General features: G+C 33.7%; 1 protein-coding gene across 1 annotated transcript; it reads left to right on the top strand.

Moving 5' to 3' along the window:
* Positions 1 to 321: 321 nt before the first annotated feature.
* LOC136975844 (nose resistant to fluoxetine protein 6-like) lies at positions 322 to 25248 on the top strand. Its single transcript, XM_067270986.1, has 8 exons — positions 322 to 658; positions 4878 to 5128; positions 5270 to 5393; positions 6099 to 6186; positions 18289 to 18383; positions 18588 to 18761; positions 24968 to 25061; positions 25158 to 25248. Exons 1-8 carry the CDS (start codon positions 373 to 375, stop codon positions 25246 to 25248), a joined length of 1203 nt encoding a protein of 400 aa, XP_067127087.1. The 5' UTR covers positions 322 to 372.
* The last annotated feature ends 1522 nt before the right edge of the window (positions 25249 to 26770 follow it).

Raw genomic sequence — 26770 nt, forward strand, 5'->3', positions numbered from 1 at the left:
TAGAAGCAAGTACTTTAATTACCATATTTTGTCACGCAACTCGACGATTTGCATTTGCTAGCCGAACACATTGCCCTTGGATAGTGAAAAAAACAATTATATCTTCAAAATGTTAAATACGATGTTAATTATTTCTCTTTTAATATTTAAAGAATAATCGTCTCACTTTAACACCAAGAATAATTAAAACGTCTAAAACTTACCTGGTAATTTGTATTTTAGAAAACAAATCATTTTATATAAGTTCCAAAAAGTAGTTCTCATCGATAAGTCAGTTTTTTTAATCGGGAAACGCAATTTAATAAATTCTGTCACGAGAGTAAATGCAAGGTCACTTCCAAGTTGTTCATCGAGACAGAGAAAGCTCCGAAAATGAAGTACGAAAGGATTTTTAGTTTCTTCTTACTCTTGACGATATTCTCGTGTTACGCGAAGTGCAACAATACAAATCCCGAGGACGGCGATGATTTCGAACAAACGTCGAGGATGTTAGAAACTGCAGAGATGCGAATCAAAACCGCTTTGAAGTCTGTTTTAAAGCAGAGTCTTCCTTACCTGATGAGAATTTTTGAAGAAGTGAACGTATCTGCACCTTGCGTGAAGTCTTCCACTCTCTTCCTGAAAGACCTGATGAAACTGAAAGAGTGGCCTCTTCGAAGTAAGTGATCTTCAATGTTTTCAATTATTAGAACTTAAGGTAGGATTTATATACACAGGTATGCCTCGTATAACGCGGATGAAAGTTCCTTATAAACCGTGCCCCGGGGAACCGTTAAAAGGTAATATATAAAACTTCTACTGAATAAAAATTAAAAACGAACTGCTGATGTCATAGAAAACATCCAATAGTGTTTAAAAAATTTTACCCACGTCAAATCGGTCCAATAGAAGTTTGGAACGATTTAATTAATTTGATAAAAAATTCCCATAAAAAACAATAGCGCAATTAATTAGCTAGTTAATAAATCGTCGTAAAAAGTTTCGCGGCAAAAATAATTCATGAAATTTGTGCAGGCCATAGATGGCTATGTATGTAAAGTAGCCCATACATTTTTGGAAGCGTTACGAAAAAAAAAGGTCCTTAAGAGACCGTTTTCTTGTAACGCTTCTGCTTGAAAGGTTTTCTCACTCATTTTCAACGTTCGTTACATTTGAATTTTGAACCTAGTTTCTCCGTGCTGTAATGTAACAAGCGCTACCATTTAGAATTATTAGATCATTATCCACACAATACCCAAAAACTTTTCATCCTCTCACATTCATACTTACATCCTTGGAGGTTCTACTTCTCTTTTAGCAAGAATACCACAACTATCATATATACTTGTCGAAATCACATTATGGTCACCGGTCCGTGCATTAAAGTTACCCAACCAAATTGAATTCGAATCGTTGACCTCAAACCTGAACAATGTATCAAAAATTTCTTGCCACCTTTGTTCCTGCATAAAAACAAAACAAACATTAAACTTCCCAAATGGTAGCAAAATATTAATCAATACAATATAACTATCTCTATAAATAATATTAAGTTTCAAAAAAGATTTCATACAAAGCAACCAACCAATTATAGGTGTGAACCGTACTGTGACTCTACTGTGAACCTCTGAGAGCATCAACAACAATACATTCTCATCTACTCCCGCCTTTAATAAACCAAGTTTCCGATAAAAAGAAAACATCATACTTCAATAAATAACACCAAAAAAACCGCGGTTTATTACCAAACCCAGCACGATTCCACGCCATGATAGAAAACACAGATGTTATTAATGGTTGCTATCAGATCGGTACCACCTTGCTCATACTTCATCAACTTTATACTGAACTTCATCTACCAATAACTTATCATAACTTAAGTGAACACTTCTTGCACCTTCTACCCTTTTTTTCTTCTTAAATACCATTAGGTTGTATCTAAATTCCCTTATACGTTTAGAGAAATCGTCATACACAGCGACACTAAGATTTCGACTCTCAAATACAGCCTTTTAAAACAGTAATTTGTCACTAAAAAAACCAAATTGACAAATCAATGGTCTGGGTTTATCTCCAACTCTCTTCTCAACCCGATGCGCGTTAACAATATGCAACGAGGATAAATTCAAAGTATTAACCGCAAAAGAATTAACAGTATCAAATATTTCTAAAGACGACTCCTCTTTCTTCTCTCGCAATCTCTGGATAACACATTATTCATCGTTCTCTGATCATCCACGGCATCCAGTCTCCTCTCAAAAGAAGTCAATTTCGTAAAAATTTTATCCGTATCCAGCGAATGCCCGACATTAATTACATCCCCTCCAACCTTTGACTCAACTTTCCCCAACCCACTTCGAAATCAATGAAGGCCTCATCTACATTCTTGATCCACTCTGTCAAGTGATCCAATCTTCTGATAAATTCATCAAGCTTACCATTCAACGAAACATGCAATCGCAATAGAAACATAACTCAGTCTGCCACATGAAAATTTGAGTCCAGTGATAAATTCGCAACATTCCCTTCACCAGAAGGATTCTCACCTCTAAACCTAGCTATTGATCTTTCAGGAACGGTTGGAGAAAAGGTCTTCCTCTTCCGAGCCTGGGACATAATTATAAACTAGACTTACCTAGGAAAAAATGACAAAACAACAGTTTAATCATTTGTTCAACAAAATCGTATAGTCTCCCACATTTTCTGATGTTCCTGATTTTTAACTTCTCCTAATGCTTCTTTAGCCGATTGATGTATACTCTGCACTATATGATTGTATTGTTCTTGTACTGTATCAAAGTTAGTTTCCTCTAATTTATCATCTAGTCGTTTCTGGTACAATAGTTGAGTACTTTCACTTTGTAAAGAGAGTAGATTATATCTTGGAATTTGTAATTCTGTCCCTTATAACTCATTATTGATACTAGTGTCAACTTTAAAGTACAGAAAATTTATTTTACTGTTAATCACATAATGATCACTTCCACAATCAATCCCGCTAAAAACTCTGACATCTTGGACTAATAGTGCAGTATTCTGTTTCACAATGATATAGTCCAATATTGATTTTGAATTTTGTCTTGATGTCGAGTGTGTTTATATATATGTGGGCGCCGGGAGGCGGACGGAGTCTCGTTCCTCCTTTTTTCGGCTCACAGGTCCGTTAGACCTGCCCACGTCAAGATGGCGGTTCTGAAGTGTTACGCGTTACGCGTTTTTAGGCGAGTGGAGGAAGTGGATGGGTCCGACGATAGAGCGGCAGAGACGATACCCGAATAAAAGACATAGCCAACGGATAATAACAACAACAAAAATTTATTTAAGCTAGCAAGATAATTACAGAAGGGGCGTGCGACGGTCGCCTCTTTCCGGATTCGCGGAGGGAGAGTTTACATAAATTCGGGTCATACCTCGTGATCCGGGTCGGTCCTCGTAGTCGACACTATTCCGTTGATTTTAGGCGGTTCCCCTCGATTGTGTCCGCACACGCACAGTCTAAAAGACAAACGTAACCGACCCCCCTTTTCTCTGTCGTCGCCTTTTTATTCTCTCGGTCACAAGTTCCAGTTTTACCAACCCGCGTTTTTCGACTCTTGTTCCTCCTGATTCATATTTTCTCTGTGGGAACCAAGTAATAAAATAATTTTATTATTAACGGCATGGTTCCGGCGGGTTCGAATTTTCACATATATCTTTATGCTAGAAATAACCATTTGTTATTTTTAATGAGTTTTGCATGCACAGTTCAATTAATCTTTCAAATTATCAATTATTGTATCCTCTCCAAAGGTCCAACTATTTGGTTCTTACGCTTTTTACCAATTCGGCCATTAAAATCACCTGCCATTACAATTTCTCTATTGTTGCCAATATTATTTATTTTAATATTTAATTTCTCAAAAAATTTATCTTTACCTAATTTATTTTAACTGTCATTTAAAGCATACATTTCCAAAATTGTAATATTTCTATCAAATAGCGTTAAATTATTTGTAATGATATTTTCATTTAATGCTTCCCAAGAAGTAACACTTTCCTTCCATTTCCTCTATATCAGAACAGAAACTGCTTTTTCTGATCCAGTATCTTTTGGCACTCCACTGTAAAAATGTAGATATTTATCCTCTATTACCACTACCTGTTCCTTCTTTTTGGTTTCTGTTAATACATAATATCCTGTTGTATTTTGTTTCATTCCGACATAATTAGTCTCTTTTTATTATTAATACTTTGCACATTCCATGTTCCTATAATCATTGTTTTTTTCCGTAGCCTTTGCTGTCGTCCCAAATATCCAGCCGGCTTATTTGTGTTGGGCTTCTGAGCTTCTACGTTTATTTATTTATTTTTTTTTTGTAGAATGGGAGAGCTGGGCCCACATCTCAACCTCCAACCTGTAGGTTAAGATTTTTAATCAAGGTTTACTTTTTTAGGAGAGTTGCTGTCACCACCTGCCAGTCCCTCCTAAAGTATTTATCTCACAAAACGTTCAAAATATTTTCAAATCGTTGGAACAAACGAACAAAAGTTTCGAATGATATGTCCGTTTGTTCCAACAGTGAGGATTTCTTTTGATAAATATGTTTGCCATGTTTTTAAAACTTGATTTACTTGTGAATCTACACTGTATTTTGTAGTAAATCTTTGGTAGTCATCGTTTCCGCTTTTTCCAATCAATTTTAAATGTACAAGTTTCGGTTATAGAGGTTTATTGTTAGCACCTACGTTTGCGGTTTCGTTTGCGCGCTATTTGTGTGGTAGTAATTAACCACGTGTATCGAAGAATCTCTGTACTGTGAATCTGCCCGAGAAAGTATAATTATTTTCTCTTTCGATTTGGTTTATCAAACACGTAATACATAAAGATAGCGTTAATTTTATGTATTTGCTTTTTTCAGTGATTGATTCTTTCGGAAAACTTCCGGCAGGAATGTTAGGAATGACACAGTGGCTAGCAGGGGATTATGACCAGTGTTTGAGCATAGAAATTCCTCAAAATGAAGAAGAAATTAGCGGTAAACGAAGTGAACAGGTTCGAGGCAAATACTGTGCCCTGACAATTGGAATAGATGAATCACTAAAACGTATTACGAAATCAATTCATAAGTTCGAAAATAATTCATTAATTAAAATAGCAAAAGAGATTGTTGTAAGTATTAAACTTTAAGAAGAAATTTTTCGATGGATTAATACAGTTGGTGTAATTTGCCAGTTGAATTTATTTATACAACAAAGTTGTATATAAAATAATTCCTAAGAAATTTTCATACTGAATTAATTAATTTTTTAGAAACCAATGAAGTTCGATGACTACTTGAATGTAGATGTAGCCAAAATGAAGATGGGAATACGTTTGGATGTGTGCATTCCGAGTACATGTAGTAACGAAGACTTAAAAAACGTTGGGAATTGGAGTAAGTCGTTTGATATTTTGTAATTATACGAAATACTCTCGTAAATTCGAACACGCTTTAACCAATTCTCCTTTGGAATTGAATCAATTCTGATCGATATATTTAGCCAAATACAAAACAAAATCACACTAAAAAACCATAATAACTTTGTAAATTTATTATTTTTATATACAATGTATTTTAATGTCGATAGAAATACCGAATTCAGTATAAAAATTGTTAAAATTACAATTCAGTAACCCTTGAACTCTTTATAATAACTAGTTAGGATTAGCAAGAGTCATTTGTATAAAGTGAAAAAGTAGCTATTTTTATACTACTTTTATAAAGAAGTAGTAACTGTAATACGTGAAATGCTGACAATGACAGATTCTGTTACGACTTCGTAAAGAATTGACTGACGTCTCGTCAGTCATTTCAGACGTAAATAGAGTAGAAAGTTCCTATTGAAATTCCTTGCGATGTAGGGAAGCACCGTTTTGAGAGATCGGCTTTCTTTCAAATGCTTGTCCTTCCGTTAGATAAATTCGATTTTACAATAATTTAATCTTTATCCTTCAGACAGCCGAGGGGGAAAGAAACGCATTTTGAATGCCATTTTATTTGATAAATTAAATATAATATAAGCTGTAAATTAAATTTTCATTTCCGAAAAGTTAATTTATGAACTTATATAAGTGTTTAACTACGTTCTTTATTTTTTAGTATTAGGGACAGCGGTAGACTCGAATGTTGAATATTGCAAAATCAAAGATGAACGCATTGAATACAGTAACGGGCAATTGATATCGTTGTAAGTAAATTTTTATTAAACTAATTATAATAAATTAAGAACGTCACATGTATGAACATAACTTCAACTTATTTTCCGAAATCGTGTTTTATAATTGCTTTGGCTCTCAAACACAAAAATGTGCTGCTACTAAAACACTTGGCGTTTTTTCATTTTTATTCAGTTGATACGAGTATTACTACACGTTTCGGGCTCACACTGCTCCTCATCAGCCAACTAAATATTAAAAAGGGTGTACATTAAATTTTTTAACAAAGTAACGTCATACACCAAGCTTTTTGTACAAAAATATATCTAAATGTATAAATTCATTTGCGAGACGTCCCATTACAAACTTGAAAGGCGTACACATGTATAAAAGTAATGCAGTTTCTTACATCTGCCTAGATCAGGGCTCTCCAACTGGCGGCCCGTCAAATTAATTTTACGGCCCGCGAGTGCAGTTTACTGTGAATAAATTTGTTACTGAATTATTATTATTAATATTAAAATTATTTTACTATGTGAAAATTTAAATCTAATTTGAATTTAAAGTGTTACGTTAATGTCGCATGCTAGAATATCTATATTCTCAATTAATCTAGTCGTTTAACAACATAACAACTTTATTGTCAACTATAAAGAATTCACCAGCTCTACATGAAAGGTAACAAGCACACCTCGTGGTTCAATGGTACAAAAGCGCCCTCTCAGCGCAGAGATGTGCCCGCCGCCCTCCTATAGCCAAATTATAGCCACGACAGATTCCCTGCCTAATTTGGCCATGGATTGGGTGCGGCGTTCACATATACAAAAAATTGTCTTTGACGAACAGATTTAACTTCGGTCGGCTTAACGGTTTTGTGAAGGCGTCGGCTACGTTTTCTTCGGTCTTTATATGTTTAAGTTGAAATGTTCCTCCTTCTATCTGTTGACTTAGATATGACGCCAGTCTAATTAAATGGTTTGAGTTGTTACTCGTGTAGCCTGACTTTGCTATGGAGATCGCAGATTGGTTGTCACATAGCAATTGGATTATTCCCAATTTCCCAAACAGTTCTTCCAGAAAGAATTTAATCCAAATCCCTTTTTTGGCGCAGCTTCCTAAAGCGTATAGTTCGGCGTCGCAAGTCGAAAGAGGGGTAACGGGTTGCTGCTTCGAAGTCCAACTTAATATGTTCTTTCCTATCGAGTATACGTATCCCGTTATACTCTTTTCTGGGGGGGTTCTCCAGCTGGCGTCAGAGAGGCCCTTGACATCTAGTCTGTCTGGTGTGAAGCGCAGTCCCGTCGATTGTGTTCCGTTTAGATATCTGAGTACGCCCTTTAATGCAGTCAGGTGAATGTTTCTTGGATCTTTGGTATATTTTGAGAGCAGGGTTACTGCACACGCTATATCGGGTCTCGTGCGCGTTGCCAGGAACATCAACGAGCCTAGCATTTCTTGATATAACTTCTGATCGCACGGTTTTGAGTCGTTATATTTTTCCAGTTTAACGTCTGGATCAAGTGGGGTACTTCTTGGCTTGCAGTCTTGCATTGAGTATTTCTCTAGTATGCACTTTACGTAATTTTGTTGTTTGATTACTACCTCTCCTTTTCCTTTTATTATTTCCATGCCTAGAATATTCTTCGTGTCTGGACTTTCTTTGACCTTGAATTTTCTTCGTAGTTTTTCTAGTAGTTCCTGTAAGATCTTCCTGTCAGTAGATATAGTTATTATATCATCTACATGTATTCCCAGGATAACTTTTCTAGTGCCTAGTTTATAGATGTACACACACTTGTCAGTTTGAAAGTTCTTTGCGCCGATCTCTATTAGATATTTGTTGAGTGTTTGATACCAGATTCGGCCACTCTGCTTTAATCCATATATGGCTTGATTCAATTTGCATACTTGCCTTTGGATTTTCGTATTTTCTACGTATCCCTTGGGTTGTTCCATATATATTGTTTCGTCTAACCTTCCGTACAGATATGCCGTTTCTATGTCTAGGTGGTTGACGTCATAGTTGTGCATAGCAGCGTATATCAAAAGTCCTCTAAGACTATCCGCTTTCATAACGGGTGAGAACGTCTCGTGGAAGTCAATTCCGTACTTTTGGGAGCATCCCGTGGCTACTAGTCTGGCCTTGTATTTTGTGCATGAGGTCAAGGGGTCGAGCTTGATGTTGTATACCCATTTGCATTTTAACGGTTTTATTCCCTCTGGTAGGGTTACAGTTTCCCATACATTGTGAGCCTTTAATGATTGCATCTCTTTTTGCATGGCTTCAATCCATTTGTCCTTGCTCGGTAGGTTCATTGCTTCCTCGTAACTGTTCGGGATTATGACTTTGCTTTCTGATAACAGGACTCTGTTGTTGGGTCGATATGTTGGATCGTTTGTGTCCTCTGGTATGTCTTCTTCGACATCGGAGTCACTTAGAGGTGGTTCATAGTAAAAATTTAGAGGTGGTCTAGGTCTTTTCCCTTCAATTGGAGAGTGGGTTTCCTCTATAAGTTCATTTTGGTCGTAATCTGTCTCGATTTCGTTATCAGGATTTGTGACTTCTGTATCCTCTATGTCCTGAGCTGTAGAAGTTGAATCGGTGCCCTGTCTCTCTATATCGACTAGGGTATAGTCCTGCGTTGGATTCGCTTGTTTTTGGAGGTCTTTGCCCTTTTGGTTTTCTAGAAATTTTACATCACGTGACTCGATTACGGTCGTAGTGGTAGGGTCGAATATTCGGTAGGCTTTCCTACAGGATGAGTATCCCACAAAGATTCCTAGTTCCGCCTTTGAGTCAAGTTTACTTCTCTTCATCTTGGGAATCCAATAATATGCTTTACAGCCGAATACTTTCAAGTGTCCTACAGTGGGTTTTCTACCAGAGAACAATTCCTCGGGGGTCCTCTTCATGTCGTTCTGGGTGGGTGTCCGGTTGCGTACATAAGTGAAGCAATTCATTGCCTCAGCCCAGAAGTTTTTTGGCAGTTCCGCTTCTATTAGTAGCGCTGTGGTACCCTCGATAAGAGTTCTGTTGGCCTTTTCTGCCACGCCGTTTTGAGCAGGGGAGTAGTAATTAGTCAGTTGGTGGTTAATACCCTTATCCTTTAAAAATGTCCTTAGGTTTTCGTTAAGGAATTCTCCCCCGTTATCAGATCTGATTTGTTTGACCTTTCTCGAAGTTGCGTTTTCGACGTTTTTTATGAAGTCTATGATTTCTTCCGGCGTTTCGGATTTGGCTCTTAAGAATTTGGTGAAAAGTTTTCTTGAGTAATCGTCCACAATGGTGAGTACGTACTTTGCTCCTCCCATTGATTCATCTCTAAAGGGTCCGACTAAGTCAAGATGTAGGAGATCGAGAGGATTTTTTGATTGTTTTGTGATCACTGGCTTAAAGGGCTTCCTGGTGAACTTCGCTCGAATGCAGGTATCGCATACCGGTGTGTTGGATTGTGGTACGAGTGGGAATTTGTGTACCATCTCGTTCTTGGCTAAAATGTTCATGTAATTTCCGTTGATATGGCAGAGACGCTTATGCCAGGTCTCCCAGTCATTATGGTGGGATTTCATACTGTATTCGTGGCTGGGGGTCCTGAGTCTAACAGTGTATAGGTCTTTCCACTTCTTGCCCAACATGATGACATTTCCTCTTTCGTCAAGTATTTTACAATTCTCGGCGTCGAAGATTATCTTGATTCCTTCCTTTGCCAGTTTGTTTACAGAAATTAAATTGTTGCTCAGATCTGGGGTGTATAGTACGTCTTCAAGAAGTAATCTATTAGAGTTTTCGTCTCTTATTTCTGCGACTCCTATGCCTTCTGAGTATATGACATTATTATCGGCCATGGTGATTGTTTTTCTGTCTTCACTCATGTTCTCTAACCATTGGCGATTTGGGGTCATGTGACTGGTCGCCCCACTGTCTATGATCCAGCATGTATCTGGCTCACCGTTTGTGTTTAAAGTCATTAATCTCTGTCGGTTGTTATCCTCGTTAGCTGATTTTCCCTTTCTCTGTCGGTTATCGTCCTCTCTAGCTGAGTTTTCCCAAGCTATTTTAGAAGTTTTGAAATTTGATCTTCGGTTATCGAGATCGAAGTAGTTATCTCGTTTGTCTCTATTCCTTGCTTTGTTAATCGGGTTCAACCAACATTCAATTGCCTTGTGATTTGGTTTACGGCAGATGTAGCATAGCATTTCCCTTGTTCGAGATTTTCTTTGTGCATTGTCTTTTGGGGTTTTATAATTCGGTGGGTGATATGCTCTGTAGGCTGCGAGGTTTTCCCTCTGTTCGGGCCCATTTCTTTCTTCATATCTTTCAAAGGTTTTTCTCACATCGGAGATCTTGGGGTCCTTTAAGTTGTCGAATTGCATGGCTATTAGGTTGTACTTTTGCGGTAAACCTTTCAATAGTGCGGTGATAAATTCGTCGTCTTCTATTTGAGCTCCCATTATCCTAGCACTCTCTAGAAGTTTTTCTCCTCTTAATAGATAATCTCTCCATGTCTCGTCACGATTCATTACTAATCTCGCCACATTGTTTCTGGCCTCTATCGCTTGTTTCCTTAGGTCCCCTTCATATCTTTCTCTTAAGTGGGTCCAAATTTGTTTTGCCGTTCTACACGTTAAGATAAGGGCCACTTGTGTGTCATCCATCGCGCATGTTAAAATGCCTCTGGCCTGTGAGTCCGTTTTTTTCCATTTCGCCTCTTCGGCGGGATCCGTAGGTGGGTCGTCTATTAACAGATTTCCCAGATCTCTACTTTCTAGGATGGCCATTATACGGTACTTCCAGCTTGTGAAATTGTTACCCGTAAACTTCGGTAACTGACCATGTCCTATTTCGGCCATTCTATTCGTTATAAAGGTTCGGTTTCTAGGATAGCAAATTTAGGCTTACCGTGGCTGGTCGTTCAATCCAGTTGCATCAACGCTGGAATTTTCTTCCTGGGCCCATAACCCTTTGTTACGTTAATGTCGCATGCTAGGATATCTATGTTCTCAATTAATCTAATCGTTTAACAACATAACAACTTTATTGTCAACTATAAAGGTTTCACCAGCTCGACATGAAAGGTAACAAGCACACCTCGTGGTTCAATGGTACAAAAGCGCCCTCTCAGCGCAGAGATGTGCCCGCCGCCCTCCTATAGCCAAATTATAGCCACGACATAAAGTAGGTACTATTTAGTTTGCGTAACTTCACTTAACCTGGCTGAATACAGCAGCAATCCGTTTAACGTCTGATGATGGTTGGCTCAACGTTGGCGCCACATATTATATTTGTGGTTGGTTGTTGTTTATCTATGGTTGGCGCACGTGATGCGCACACTACCATGCGCTATTTGGTTGATTCATGCAATGGTGCGAGTGCAGTCTTGTGTAGAATTTGTTGAGGGGTGACTGTGTTATAATATTATTAACTTAATTTCATATTCATGTATTTATCAAAATAATTACTGAATATGAGTGCTACTAATAAAAGAAAAATACACCTCGAAAATCGAGAATTTCAAGATCGCTGGGAGATAGATTATTTATTTATTCTGAACAAAAATGGTAAACCACAGTGTTTGGAATGTTCTACAAATCATAGCTGTGTGTAAAGAATATAACTTGAAGCGCCATTATCTTTCCATGCATGAAAAAAAGTATCATTCGTACACGCGAGACACGAAAATACCACTAGTGAAAAAAATTAAAAAGCAGCTGGATCATCAAACGAATTATTTTAATCAAGAACCAAAATTTCAAAAAGCATCTGTAGCTGCATCGTTTAAAGTTTGTTTAGAAATAGTAAAGGCAAAGAGGCCATTTTTGGATGGAGAATTAATTAAAAAATGTGCCATAAAAATGGCTCAAGCATTTAATGACAACGAAATGGTAAGAAAATTACAAACAGTATCACTTTCTCACCAGACCGTAAGCCGACGTGTAAACGAGATTAGCATGCGTGTCACTAATAAATTAGAAAACCTAATCAACAGTTGCTGCTATTTTTCGGTAGCATTGGACGAAAGCGCAGACATTTCCGATACAAGACAAATGCTTATCTTTATAAGAACTGTAAATGAAAACTATAATTATTCAGAACTTTTAACATTACAATCATTACACGGAACAATAAAAGGTGAAGATATTTACAAACGATTAAAATGTGCAGTAGAGCAGTATAGCGGATTTGACAAATGCACTGCTATTGTAACCGACGATGCTAGAGCTATGACGGGGCAAAAATATTGGGCTCGCGGGACTTTTGCAAAAAGAAGGAATAACACGTCGTATGTTACACTGTATTATCCATCAGGAGGCATTATGTGGTTTATCCCTACAACTAAAAGACGTAATGGACAAGGTTTGCAAAATTACTAATTTCATTCGCGGCGGAAATCGTTCTCTTACAGACCGAAAATTTAAAACATTTTTGGATGAATTGGAAACCGAGTATGGAGATCTGCTTTTATATAGTAACGTTCGTTGGTTAAGTGCTGGAAAGTGCTCGAGGAGATTCTTTACACTTCGAAAAGAAGTTCATCTTTTCCTCATAGAAATTGCCGTCGATGAAAATTTGACAGCAAATTTAGTTGATAAAAATTTTATTTATTCGCTCGCTTTTTTAACGGACATTACAAATTATTTAAATATTTTGAATAAATCCTTGCAAGGACAAGATCAAAATGTGTGTTGCCTTTATAAATATGTTACTGGATTTAGAAACAAATTAAAATTGTTAAGGTTTAATTTGGAGCAAAATAATTTATTTCATTTTGAATCTTGCAAAGAGATCTACGAAGAAATGAAAGAATGTAATATAGAAGTGAATTTTAAAATATTTCTATAAAAATTGGATATGCTAATTACAGATTTCAATGAAAGATTTTCTCAATTTGATGAACTTAAACCGTCTATTGATTTATTTTATGATCCAATTAATATTGATATTAACTCCGTTGATCTTAAATATCAAATAGAATTATGCGACCTGCAGGCTGACCTATTTTTTACATCTCGTGGAGTAACTGGAATAGAAATATTCAAATTTTTAGATAAAGAGAAACATGAAAAATTGAGAGATTTTGGACTTCAAATTGTATCAATGTTCGGAAGTACGTATATCTGCGAGCGTGCATACTCCGATATGAAATATATAAAGTCAAAATATAGAAACAGTTTGAAAGATTCCGCTCTTGAAGATATAATTACATTTGCCGCAAGAAATATTGATGCGGACATAAAAGATATTGTTGCAAAACAATTACAGCCACAATGTTCTCATTAATATATTACGAATATTTTAAAGTTTTCTTTTTAGTATAAATAAAATATTTTTTTAAATTAACATAAACTGACTTTTCATTTATCAACCTTCTTGGCCCTCGAAATGTTTGGTGAAGAAAATATGGCCCGCGGGCTATGATAAGTTGGAGAGCGCTGGCCTAGATAAATTTTTACACTCTCTTTTACAAAATTATAATCTAACTTCATATTCTTTATATTTATAAGAAATTTACAGAGAACAACCTATCTTATTACAATTTTTGGCGTTTAAGATTTCAAAACTTTCCTTAAATTTCCTGCTATAATTATGTGTTTTGTTCTTTATGTAAAATTTTTGCATTAGTGTTATCTATGTTACAATTATTCGATAAACAATGATCGTGAAAAACGGTCTACATTAATTTGTTTTAATTTTTCTTCAACAATTTCCCATGCCATCTAGGGGTGCATATCAACAATATCTAAACCAGCGATTTTAAATGTATTTTTTATATTTAAATCCTTAATGTCTTTCAAATGCTCATCTGTACTATATATGGCGAATCTAGAATTTTGATGTTATTTAAGTCTTTGCTTTAAAAATTCTTCTAGTTTATATGCTATTGCATATTTAAAGTTTATTATGATCCTAACTTTATGGGTTTTAAGTTGAATGTTTATTTTAGATGTACGGTCATTACTGCTATTTAGGATGAGCTCCTTTTTAGTTTTAATTAATTTATTTAATTTTTGTAGTTGTGTAATTCTTTAACTCTTTGTAATTAATATTTTCATCTTTATCATTTAAATAATCTTTCTTTTTGAACTTTGAATTTCTTTTAATTACGTTTTAGCCGTCTAACTTTAATATATTTATATTTTATTACCGATCTTAATACTTTAAGATTAAGATTAAAATATTTTCTTGTTGGGATCGCCTCCATGTTGGATTTTGGGAAAGAAAGTGTTCCAAATGCTTATTTTCTTTTAGATGAATTTTGAGATAATTTAAATCGATTAAATTTTCTTGACAACTTCAGCTTAATTAAAAGTTGAACAAATTGATGATGCAATATAAAATATGAATAATATACTTTTTTGATAACCGATAATAAATTGATTAAAAATAATTTTAACCAATAATTTTATGACAGAAAATAAGTTTAACAAAGAAAATAGCCAATTAAATCTGTTTTATTTTGAATCACATTACATGATATTAAAGAGAAATTCATTTTCATCTTCAATTCATATCGTTTGTCTTGATTTCTGTATTTTCAATATTCCGGTTTAAATCACCAACTGCTTTTGCTTCTTTTTTTTTCTCTTTATTCACAGAAATGGTGAACATAATCGTGTAATGTGTTCTGCCTTTTACTATACACCCAATTCTTTTTTTACACGGTTTTGTCTGAAACGTATCGTTCCAGACAAAACCGTGTAAAAAAAGACACGAAGTACATAAGAAAAAAGGGGATTAGTTCCATATCCTTCAACCCTGTAAAAAATAGTTAAAGTAAAATGACATTTTTCTTAGGGCCCTAAAATTTAATAAAGATATCAATAAGTTCGAATATGTATACTGTATGTACTGTATATAAATATGGCTTACCCGTATTCTTATCGATTTAAACTTTTTTTTATGTTACTTAGTCAACAGCTTATATAAGAACACGTCCAATTTTATTGAAACTAAACAAAAGACTTCTCCAACTTTTGAAATTAGTTGCAGGTGTTAATGGATTAGTCCAGTGTCACGGTGATATCATGTAAGGAACATGATTGGTCGATTTGAACTGGTAACCAGCACTGCCGATAAGAGATCGTCGGTTAAATTTGAATTCGTGGCGCATGCGTCTCAAGGACATTGGACAATCGCGGAATGTAATGAAATCGTATTGTGAAAAGAAAAAATAAAATAGTTTTATTATTAATTAATAATTTTTCTTGTTGTACTTAAGAAAATATTAAAAATTAAAAAATACAGTTCAGTATACTTAAGCTGCTATAAAAATAAATTAGAAAGGGGAATTTCCTAACTATTTTATAAATACAGTACAGTAACAGATAGAAGAAAATTTCTAAAAGATTACGGTTAATAAAAATAAATTTCTTTAAAATTTCAATCAAATAGCTTTTTTTTAATCATGCTAAATCGAATGAAATCGTATAAAAACGGAATCGTTGTTTCTCAGACCGTGTTAAATGAAAACCGTGTAAAAACGGAATTGGGTATATTTCATTCTAGATCGACCTCCAACATTTTTCCTTTCATCATTCACTGAAATAATATTTTCATTTTACCTGAATGTCTTAATAGATATCTTATTATGTTGTTTTTTTCCTTTATTTATAGTGATAAGAACGAATTTCTTTCTCTTGCTCTAATTCAAACCTGATCATTGAACGACTTTTTAGTCTAAAATGAAATCCACATTCTTTTCTAGAACATTGTGAAAGCGTGTATTTTTGTCTTATTTCTTCTCCTGTTTTCAAAAAAACAATTTTATCAAATCTTTAGATAGTGATTTTGAATGGTTCGGAAACATGGGTTTTCCGAACCAAACAAGGTCATTCTTCGAACAGATAATACGATTTTTCTTTACATTTACAGTGACATTCCTGATATTAGCATTTTTTTCAATTTTCTATAACGCCTTTTTTCACTGTGCAATTTCCGATTTCCCCCATCTTTCAAATCTTCTGTCAGATTTTATGTGGCTTCTTAGGTAACGAGTTATCCACATTGCGTAATTGTCCAGCTTTCAGTGTTATTTTACCATGTCTGTCGATTTCCTCTTAAGCAAATTATTATTTTCTGGTTGCATTTTGCCTTTATTGCATCACTAAGGTTTCTCAAAGCCTCTTGTATCTCTCGTTTTCTGTTTGCAACCAGAGCTTTGCAAACGTATTGTGTTGAAGGTTTACCTTTATAGCATTATTGTTGGTTTCCCTGTATTCCTTTATTCGGCAATTATATAAAATCAATAAAGTAAGTGATAATTTACAGTCTGTTTTTTTAATTGTATCTCTCTTTACTCGGAACTGCGTGGTATGATACCGTAAAATACCTTTACAAAACGTCACGAAACATCTGTTACATTAGACTTTATACACAACACAATTTAAAAAATTAGAATAATTTCTGTGACAAGAGCATACTAATATGTTCGTAATGAGGAAAAATTCTTTCGTGAAATTATGAGATTCTTTGTTATTTTGCACAAGGAATTGCATTTCCTGGGAAACCGTAAATTGAAGGTAAAAATCTCTTCGTTGGTATTCGTTTGGGTTTCTCAAACGGGATTCCTGGTTGTTTTTCTGATCTCGGGAAATCCCGCAAATTTCTTCAAAATTCACTTTTTTCTTATTTTACGTTAAGGTTGAGGAAATTTTGCAAATAGAAAGTATAATTAACTCATAAACTGTCAGAATAGATTTGTATTTATTAATTTTAAACCTACTTATTAGTTTTGTTTTTAATTTTTGCTCGTTATGGCACGTCACAAATGGTCAATAATCAATACGTAGCTTATTTGTGGCAGAACTCTCAAAATTCTTTACCAGTAATATCTGCAATAATTGTCCGTACGCTGTCTTAATTTTTAATTATGCGCAGTAGCTTCAATGACTGCGTAACGCCAAGTTGTGGAAATTGGGCAAGGACACAAACGAGTACGAAGTCAGCGAGTATGAAGTTTTTTTTCATAATCTGATTATTAAAGACAAAGGAACTGCCGAATTATTGGGCTATGATGTTTTTATTAAAGTAGTCGAGGTAGACAAATCGAGAATACTAGAGAACAAAAGAAGTACTACAATCTCGAAAACGAACTAGAAATCTTTCGGGATACGGGTGAAAAACACATAATATTTGTCTTCTCTTAAATGCATTAAACACGATTCCAATCGCATCAATTGAATCGGTAAAGGCAATCTCGGTAGCGAGACTTTTCATTACTAAAATAAGAATCAGATTGAGTGATCATTATTGGAGTATTGACCATTTTTGCTTTTTAAAATTTTATAAAAATTTACAATATTTTGTATTATATTTTATTTAAAAAATCAAGAATTACTTTCTAAGTTAAAAGTTTAATCTAAATTCATTTTTTTAAAAAATTTTCAACCTAATTCAAAGTTATTTTTTGTTGTTGTATGCAGTTTCCAGCAAACTTTAATAAATGTTTTCTATTTGTGAAAATTTCTACGTAATTCAAAGGTAATTTTTAATATATATCGTACATAGCATTATTAATATGATTTTCGAAGTTGCAGAACGTATTAAATTACTTTAAAAAGATATCATTTATCAGTTTATCTTATACAAAATATCATGAAATCAAATGATATATCTTAAAAATAATTAATTCTATCCCGAGAAACAGTTCACTTTTATCCCGGAATCCTGGGACAAGCAAAAGACCGGGAAATGAGAAACCCTAGTATTCGTAAGGTAAAATCTTTCTCTTAACTGCTCATGACGCGGGAGAGGTTGACGACCGTGTTCGTTTCGGAATCGAATTCAGATACCGATAGAATTTACATGTTCGTCAGTTCCCATCATTGTGTAACTTTAAACGGGAAGTTTTTGTGATTTTTGGTGGTTTAGTTCTACAATTTCTGTGAGACAAATTTCGGTGGCGATTCGGACCCATTCTAGAGCTTCACAAGTAAAAGGGCTTCATTAAGCAAGTATTTAAGACATTTATAAATAAGAGCTACATTAAAATTTCATTAAGTTATTATGTAGACAAAAATGATATTTATATTTTTTACACTCAAACAGATATAGTTACAATAATAGTTACTATTTCATAATACTAGTTACTATTTCATTGTTAAATGATGTAAAAACATTAATTATCTTAATTTAGAATTGTACTCGGCATTTTTATTGCATGGGTAGCATTGGCAACGTTAATCGAAATATTAATGAGACTTGATATCATTCCTTTAATAGCAAGTAAAGGTACGTCTTTACGATTATCAAAACAAACTTTTAACATATTTAACTACGAGAATTTTTCTATTATTATTTAAAGTTAAGGAAAGGATCTTTAATGCTTATATTTTCGAATATATTAAAAACAATTTATAAAAATAGTTTTACAATAAATAAATTTACATCAGTTAACTGCACCTAAATATTAATTTATTAATATCTGTTTTTTAGGTAAAATTTTCGAGTATATTCTCAGTGCTTCACCTTATGAATCTCTACATAAATTGTATTCGGCGAATTTTGACGAAAGTACAAAGTCGATGTGCGGGGTAAAATTTCTTCTAATAAGTATTGTGGTGTTGGGACATGTATGCGGAATAGCAGTGTTGTTTCCCACAATAGGAGGTAATATTTCTTTTACTGTAAGATATAATATTTCATACTTATAAATATTTTTGTCTCAGTGTATGCAAAAAGCTTGCCACCATGACACAATTTTAATTGTTCTATTGTTGAATTAGTCCATTGTCATAGTTAATACGGAAAATGTAATTATATTATCACTTTTAATTGACTTTTTAAAATGTATCCTCTTATGAAATAAGAAATTTCCACCTTAATCCAGTTTTTTATTCTGTTACGAACATACAATGATAGATATTTATATTTCTTTCGTTAGAAGAAATGATGACAGCCGTATTTATTTTATTAAAATTTAAGACAAAAATTATCATGTTATTAAGAATTATATACAAATAATTTTGAAATTAAAGCTTTTTATATACATATATTTTGTAAATCCTTATCTCACACCTTGTTAATTCATTGCTGCGCATCATAAATTAAGATACACAACAATCACTGTAGAGATTTTTTTATGCAGTGTCAAAAATTTAAACTAATGTTTTGCTGAATGTCACTGATTTTACAATTACTTTTTACACAGAGTAATTGAACATTAATTAATAGGCGAAACCGTATTTTCGAAAAAGAGGTAAGTTTTCTAACTCATTATGAATGCCAATAACGAGGAAAAATTTTAGTTTATATGATCCCACTAGAGAGATGACATTTGACCTTTGTATATTTTTCACGCTTCACGAAAGAGTTAAATTGAGAAAATTTTCAAATGAACATATCTGTATCACGAATACAAAAATACTTTGCAAGTATTTGCAGATTAATTTCATAAAAGTGTTGTAGGTAGAAAAAAGTAATGGACATATTACACAAACGGTAAGGCTCGTTGCAAAAAGCATCGAACACATGGCACGATCCTCCAACCAGCGGCGGCCTTAATCATTGCGAGGCTCCGGGGGCAGATCTTTGCGTGGCCCTTGTCCTTTGTGCAAAGTATGTGAATTGAAAATAGATATTTCTGATGATTGAGGAGAAATGCAAAAGTTATAAATAAATAAATTTAGAGTTTTAAAATATTATATTGGAAGATTTACAAAAGTTAACAATCATAAAGACAACAAATTATTAATGATGATAAACTAAGGTACATAAATGCGTTAAACGATATACGCAGGGATTTAAAACTGATGTTTGCGGCTTATAACTAATAGCTAACGATAAAATAATAAGTTTTAAATATCAACTTTTTTCTACTCCAGTTGTTGCGCCAGACCCCTGCAAGAGCGAGGTCCCGGAAGATTGGCCTGCTCGCCACCCTCTAAGGCCGCCACTGCCTCCAACGTATGTCGTGGCAACAAATAGAACTATCAACTGTAGGAATGGTATTCAGTATTCCGTACAGAATACTAAATACCATTCCTACAGTTTAACGGAATGACAGATTAGTATGGAGTTGTCGCAACAATTTTCCTATTTTTTTATCCTGTTTTTTATGTAAATTAATCTAAGAGACAAGTTTACATCAAACTAAGTTCTGTTTTTTATCATTCCTAATTTGAAAATTTAGCGTTTCGCTCATATTAAAGCATTCATACCTTACATAAACCGATTTTTCTTACTCTGTCAGTAAAGAGACATCAGCAATTAGTGTTCGATGAAGTTATACTAACGCTAATGCATTATATGCTCTCCGGAGGAGTACTCTGATAAGCAGGAAAAACGATAGAATTCAATGTTCGACTTCGTTGTATAAATAATATGCATTGTAGAATCTGCTTTTAAATGCAGTGAAGTATTCCTTTAAAGGATTAAGCTGCAATGAATACGGTGGTAAGTAATTGTAATTTATGGACTGCTCCGTCAAGTATAACGTAACATCGTCAGCGAGATGAAATTTTACGTTATCCATTATTAAAAGTAATCTCGGAAGTACGTTTTTCACATCGTCACAATGCTAAGGACTGGGATAATTTGGAGTTGTACAAGCCTTCCACTGCCTTATTTTTCACAATTCCGGTGGGAACCAGAATAGCTACGAGACTTACATTTTTCTCTGTATTCGCCCGTCCATCGAATACAGGAAGGAAGAGAAAGTATTAGATAGAAGACCTACCGCCTCACGGGTATTACTTCGTAATACTTATAACGTCGGTGGGTGTGCACATTTATTCCTGCGTTATCTACTGTATACAGTAATGTACAGTAATGCTGAGTTCGAAATATTGGCTATTGTCCTTTCGTAACACACACTCTTTCATTTATTATTTTTGTATCAACAGTCGAGACCACAACTTTTCCAGGCTTTTCTGGAAAATGTTTGCGACATTCATGCATCTGCAAATTGAACTTTTATTTTTTGTACAGGATATGCTTCTAGTTTGCACTCCTCCAATTGTAGAATCGTCGAATGTATTTATAGAAACTTGTGCCTAACGGAAGGTGACGGACTTAATTAAATTTTTATTAAAATGCATCATAAACAGAATTTTAGTCTCATTGAAACTTATCACTTCTCGTGTAATTGCTATAGTTTGATCAGAATCTTGAGATGGTAAGCCCATAAAGCGCTATTTTATAGTCTTATCCTATTTTTTATTCTCCGAGTTGTATCGCTTCCTTTTATTTTATTTGGCAACTACGGTACGATACAACAGAAATATTACAGAACATCACGAAACTTCTATCGTTCGAAACTTTACACATGTCACAATAAAAAATAGAATAAGTTTTCTCTAGGACAACACACTAATCTCTCCGTAATTAGGCAAAATCATTTTAGTAAATTGTGGGAATTCTCCGCTCTATTCAGCACGAGTTAAATTACCTGCCCTGCTGTATGTTAAAAGTGAGATTTTTATGATCATTCGTGCAATCTGTTCGATGGTTTCTGCGGCGTGTTTTTCCATTTTTGCAAATTGTCCATTGTTTTTTGCTACCTCGAACACTTTTAATCTGCAAATACTTGCAAAGGGTTTCTGTATTCGTGATAAAGATATGTTGGTTTGTGAAATTTCTTTGATAAACTCTGTCAAGAAATGTAAGAACATCGATGTTTTGTATATAGGAACAACCTGCCACGTTTCAAAATACTTGATTCATCCGGTTTTCAGATGTAATGTAAAATATATGTCTCCCACACAAACACAAACACATCTTTACACATACAGATACAAAGAGTACTTTCTATAAAATATTCGTTTGGGATTTCAACTCCTGAGGTTAAAAAACGTTGAGAAAAGTAAAAAACCCGGATGACCAAAATTTGACCCATCACCATACTTTTTTTAAGTTATATTTTATAATAGCAGAAAACGTTATAGCTAATAAAAAATGCCTCAACTGACAATGGAATAATAAAGGAGATATGTAACTATAGTATGAAATATTTACTAGTAGAAATATTTTTGTCGCGCAATACGGCATTGAGGCAGGAAAGGATTCCTGTGTCTCTTCTGATTCTAATTTTAATATAAAAGAAAGAAAATAAAATACAGCGTAAAAACATTAAAAATATATTCTTAATGCAATTCTCGTTTGTCGTAAACAGACTTGAGAAAATTACAAGAAGCTCGAATGAAAAGCATTTCAAACAGGAGGAAGCTGGGTTTAGAATCGATCGAGTACAACATAAAATGTTACTTCTTTACATTTCACTGCAAATTGTTCAACGAGTCTATGTTAGTAACAAAAAAACTCGAAGACAAACTTTAATATCCATATCTGCGTTGTTACTTTTAAAAGACCGAATGAAAGCAGCAGTTCAGAATAAGGTGCATAGTATTGAGGTCAGTGTCGTAGCTAGGGGGTGCTGTAGGTGCGGTCCGCACTGGCCCCCTGGAAAGCGATAGGCCCATGGAGGCCCCAAAATCGCAAGAAAAAAGATCCGAAAAATTTTTCACGACAATCAGAACAAAGCAAAATTTGGCATTTGGATGCTCGAGCTGGGGCCTCTATTACACAGGAAATCCAGCAGCTCAACTGTAATCTAGTTATACACTATATAAACCACTACACAAAAATATTTGTCCGTTTACGTAAACAAAACAAAAAAATACCTAACGCATCATTCATCAAACGAAAGAAATTGAACGTCTAAACGCAATGTTTTTAACGGAATAAATAAATTCAAAAACCAAAATTCATAGAAAAAATTACTTATTTTCATTTGGACGTTCACGATTACCATTACCGAAAAAGGACAAGTTTGCCGAAAATTTTTTCTCGGGGTCCACAAACCTGGTTCTGCATCAGGCCGGAGAACCGTAGCTACGCCACTGATTGAGGTTGTGTGTAATGCTTAATAAAGTATTTAGTTTGCTAATAAGCCTTAACGATAATGCAAAAGTTACAGTTCGCGAAATTTTATTTTTCACATTTTTCTCCCATTTCTCCAAGCTGGAATATTTCGATATCATCACGAGTTTGACAATGGCCATAAGTTTTGTTTATTTCTTGCCGGAAAGAGGAAAACGCTTGCAGTCTACACGTTTTAATCGTTTAATGCGCATCCGAAAGCTAAGATACGAGCAACATTTTAATACTGCAAAGAAAAAACATCTGTTTCAGCAAAAGTACATGAAAAAACAACAGTACTAAATACTGGTACAGGCAAGTCTCGAAGAGAAAGTGGAGTCTTCTATAGAAATTTAATAACAAATCACTTTAGTAATTTTTATTAGTCCTTTGAAAGTACACAATGTAAGTTATTTTTCTACGTATACTCTACTCTTTTCAAAACAATTTCTCCAGTAGAAAAAAACAACAATAGCACGTTTCTGAAAAAGTTCTCCACGTAATGATTTGAAAAAGTTCATAACTGCATATTTAACTTCATTAACATCTGAAAAACGTACGTCACCAAAATGTTTTTTAAGACATCTACGAAGGTACAATGTGATTTTGTCATACCATTATAGCTAGCTTAATGTTTATCATGCAGTATGAAAACTTGAATTATCATGCAGCACTGGATGGAGCCGTTCTGTGTATAGTGCAAACATAATACTCTGTGATTTTTATCTTTTTGAGCATCTTAAGAAACATCTCGATGTTTACAATTCTGAGGTAATGGCAGGGTTAAAAATGCAATTAGTTATGTAGGGGCTAAATTTCGACAGGTACAATCCGAAGTGATTTTTTTAGCAGATCGCTCGTGTTTTGCGTTGACTTATTCCGTCGATCCAATCCATTAAAAAAAGGAGTAATATTCATTGGAGAAAAATTTACATTACTTATTTGGCAAAAATTTAATAAATATCCTTGTTGAAGAAAATCAATAATCAAATTGGCAAACCTACAATGAATTTTTGTGAAAGCAACGGATAAAATTTGGAAAAATAGCAGCAATGAATCACGAATACCAAATTACTATTGAAAGCGTTTATGTTCTTTTGTGTATAACATAGATGGGAGTCAGTATTTGCGCAATGCAAAAAGGTCTGTAATTGAAAAATGTTACCGGTGAAATATTGATCAGGAATAAGTCAGGATGGATTTGAAACGTTAAAAAGTGAAGATACAGAAATTGGATAAAGAGAAAAATCTCTAAACATAATTAAAGAAAGTTCTCTTAAAAAAGACCTAACTATTTTTCTCCCATACAAATTCTGCCTTTTATTTAAAATATTCGTATTGCAACACGAAATGAAAAATCACCCACAATTACTTTGCAGACTAAGCTTTTCCGATTGCTGAGAGGAAAATGATTGGGTAGGGAAATTGGAATCGCGTTATTTGATGATAACTAGTTCAATTTATCAATCTTATTATTTAATCAGGATTTTCAAGAATAGCCAAATGTATCGATTATCACGTGTTGCCTTCATTTTCTTATGCTGGTTTAATTCGATTCTAAAAAATTCGAAATTCTTACGAAGCAATCGACTAAAAAATCGAACCGTGTTTATCCTTAGATTTTGTATAAAAATACATAATCTTTTTTAAAGTAATGGTTTAGGAACATTATAATTTCACTTTAAATGATGATTGAACTAAATTAATCTATTTTTCTTCATCGTAGAGAATTGCTTGCAGTGTATATAATCATTTAATATTCTGAAATCTAATTTTGTTAAAAAGTTCTTTTCGACATCATACAAGTGGAATGATTGCAACAATTGCTTAAGAACAATTAAGAACAATTAGTTAAAATTAATATATATTTTATTTCAATTTATAAATTTTATATTTAATACAAAACATTTTTTATATCTATCCATTTTTATAAGAATAACAATAATTATATTTTAAAGATAAATATTTCAATATCTTCAAGCTTATGGATCTTGTTTTATTCGACATTGTTAAAGAAGGCATGACTATGATCGAATCATTCTTTTTCTACAGGTGAGATCATTTAAGTTTAAATGTTACAAATAAGTACACTTTTCGAAAAATATTTACATCTGTTTAAAATGAATAATGAATAACACTTTTCGCTAGCGGGTTTATGGTAATGTATCTGAGACGAAATTGTGGACGGAACTCTGCGAAGTACTATATCATGTTTTTAGTCAACCGAGTTATCAGGTAAAATATTTAACTGTCTCTGTCGCTGGTTCGTGTATTATATTTTGTTCGTGTTGCAGATATACAGCTTCCGATATTCTTCTTTTTGGGCTTCGCAATTCTTCTGCCTCTTCTCGGAGAAGGTCCTCATTGGAATTATATTATTAGTCAGGGAAAACACTTCGAAAACGAATGGTGGAAATATATCACCCATATTCATATTTACTTCGTGCGTGAATCGATGGTAAGTGCATAAAAGTTAAAATTCAGTTTTCGATTTAAGTTTCGGACATTATGAATGATTACGTGAAATTATTAACATTTGCATTCACGCAAGCGGTTTTGAACAAATTAATGTATTAGATATGTACTATTAATCGTTCAGCCACAAATGTTTTTAATGTATTACATGTAAGAAATTTGAAAAGTCTGTGAACGTTCCTTCACTTTAAACTTTGCATAACTATGTTTTCTTTGGGACGTTTTCAATTTGATTATCATAATGTCGATTGTTTGTTAAGAGAAACGCAACTCACTACAAATTTCGCAACTTGAATCGGTGGGAAAAATTCAGTAGACCTATAAATGTGGTTTTTTAGTAATACGAAGAATGTTTAAAATTTCATTTTAATTCGTTTCCTCTAAAATTATCTATTATATTTAAGTTTTAAAAGTTTCTTTATAAATAAAAACCTTTCTTTCAAAATCATTTTAACAAATTAAATATTATTACAATTTTTTGATAATCATTTGTAGTGCAGATCAACACCAGCGTATCCCTAGTGCAGGTTGCTGTTGCTTCTGGCAATAGCTTGTCTTAGTTGCATTTTGGTGAAATACGAACTGTTTATACATTCTAGAAAACAGATGGAATCGTGATACTGTATAAAAAGAAAGCAATGTTATTGAACCATCAAGACCGATGGTTAGTTTATTGGTTAGATAAGGATTTGTCCAGAGCAATTGTCTCGTAATTGCTTTAATCAAGAGATTTATTAGTTTATTAAAAATTATATTAAACTGTAATGTGCAGGAAACTAAATAACATCTGAAATCTGTTTTATCTCGTTATTATTATTTTTTAAGTAAAATGGAAAAGGTTTAAAAGACAAATCTTATTAACGGAAAATTTAGTGGCACACAGTAATTAGTAGGTATGGCTTTAATAAATGGGATTTATAGTATAAAGGTAGATAAACGTAAACATTTGTTATTTCTGCAAGTCTATGAATGCGTTTGTGGCTATTACTTATATTTGTGTGTATGATACATTTATAGATAAATCGAATAAAATATTAGTAGGTATATTAGTTTTTAATTCCTCTACTTTATAAAATTTTTTGAAGGATATCACCATAATATGGTTCATCAGTGCGTTGCTGCAGCTTTCCATCTTAATGTCACTGTTATTATGTATTGTTGACAGGTAAGAATTCGACAATTTATTTCTTACTAATGAAAAATGTGTTTATATTTTATAATTTGGTCCCCTGATATAACGCTAAATCGATTTGATAAACTTCGAAGTGTTTCGACTGTTTTGGGAA

This window comes from Centruroides vittatus, unplaced genomic scaffold (genome assembly GCF_030686945.1).
Source record: "Centruroides vittatus isolate TY-2023 unplaced genomic scaffold, ASM3068694v2 contig_390, whole genome shotgun sequence".
NCBI lineage: Eukaryota > Metazoa > Arthropoda > Arachnida > Scorpiones > Buthidae > Centruroides > Centruroides vittatus.

What these genes read in the sequence shown, in the direction of transcription:
- LOC136975844 (XM_067270986.1), top strand. Translation starts at nt 373, where the DNA reads ATGAAGTACGAAAGGATTTTTAGTTTCTTCTTACTCTTGACGATATTC. An exon ending in AACGGGCAATTGATATCGTT is followed by an intron (nt 6,187 to 18,288) that starts GTAAGTAAATTT and finishes ATCTTAATTTAG; the next exon opens with AATTGTACTCGGCATTTTTA. An exon ending in GAATCATTCTTTTTCTACAG is followed by an intron (nt 25,062 to 25,157) that starts GTGAGATCATTT and finishes ACTTTTCGCTAG; the next exon opens with CGGGTTTATGGTAATGTATC.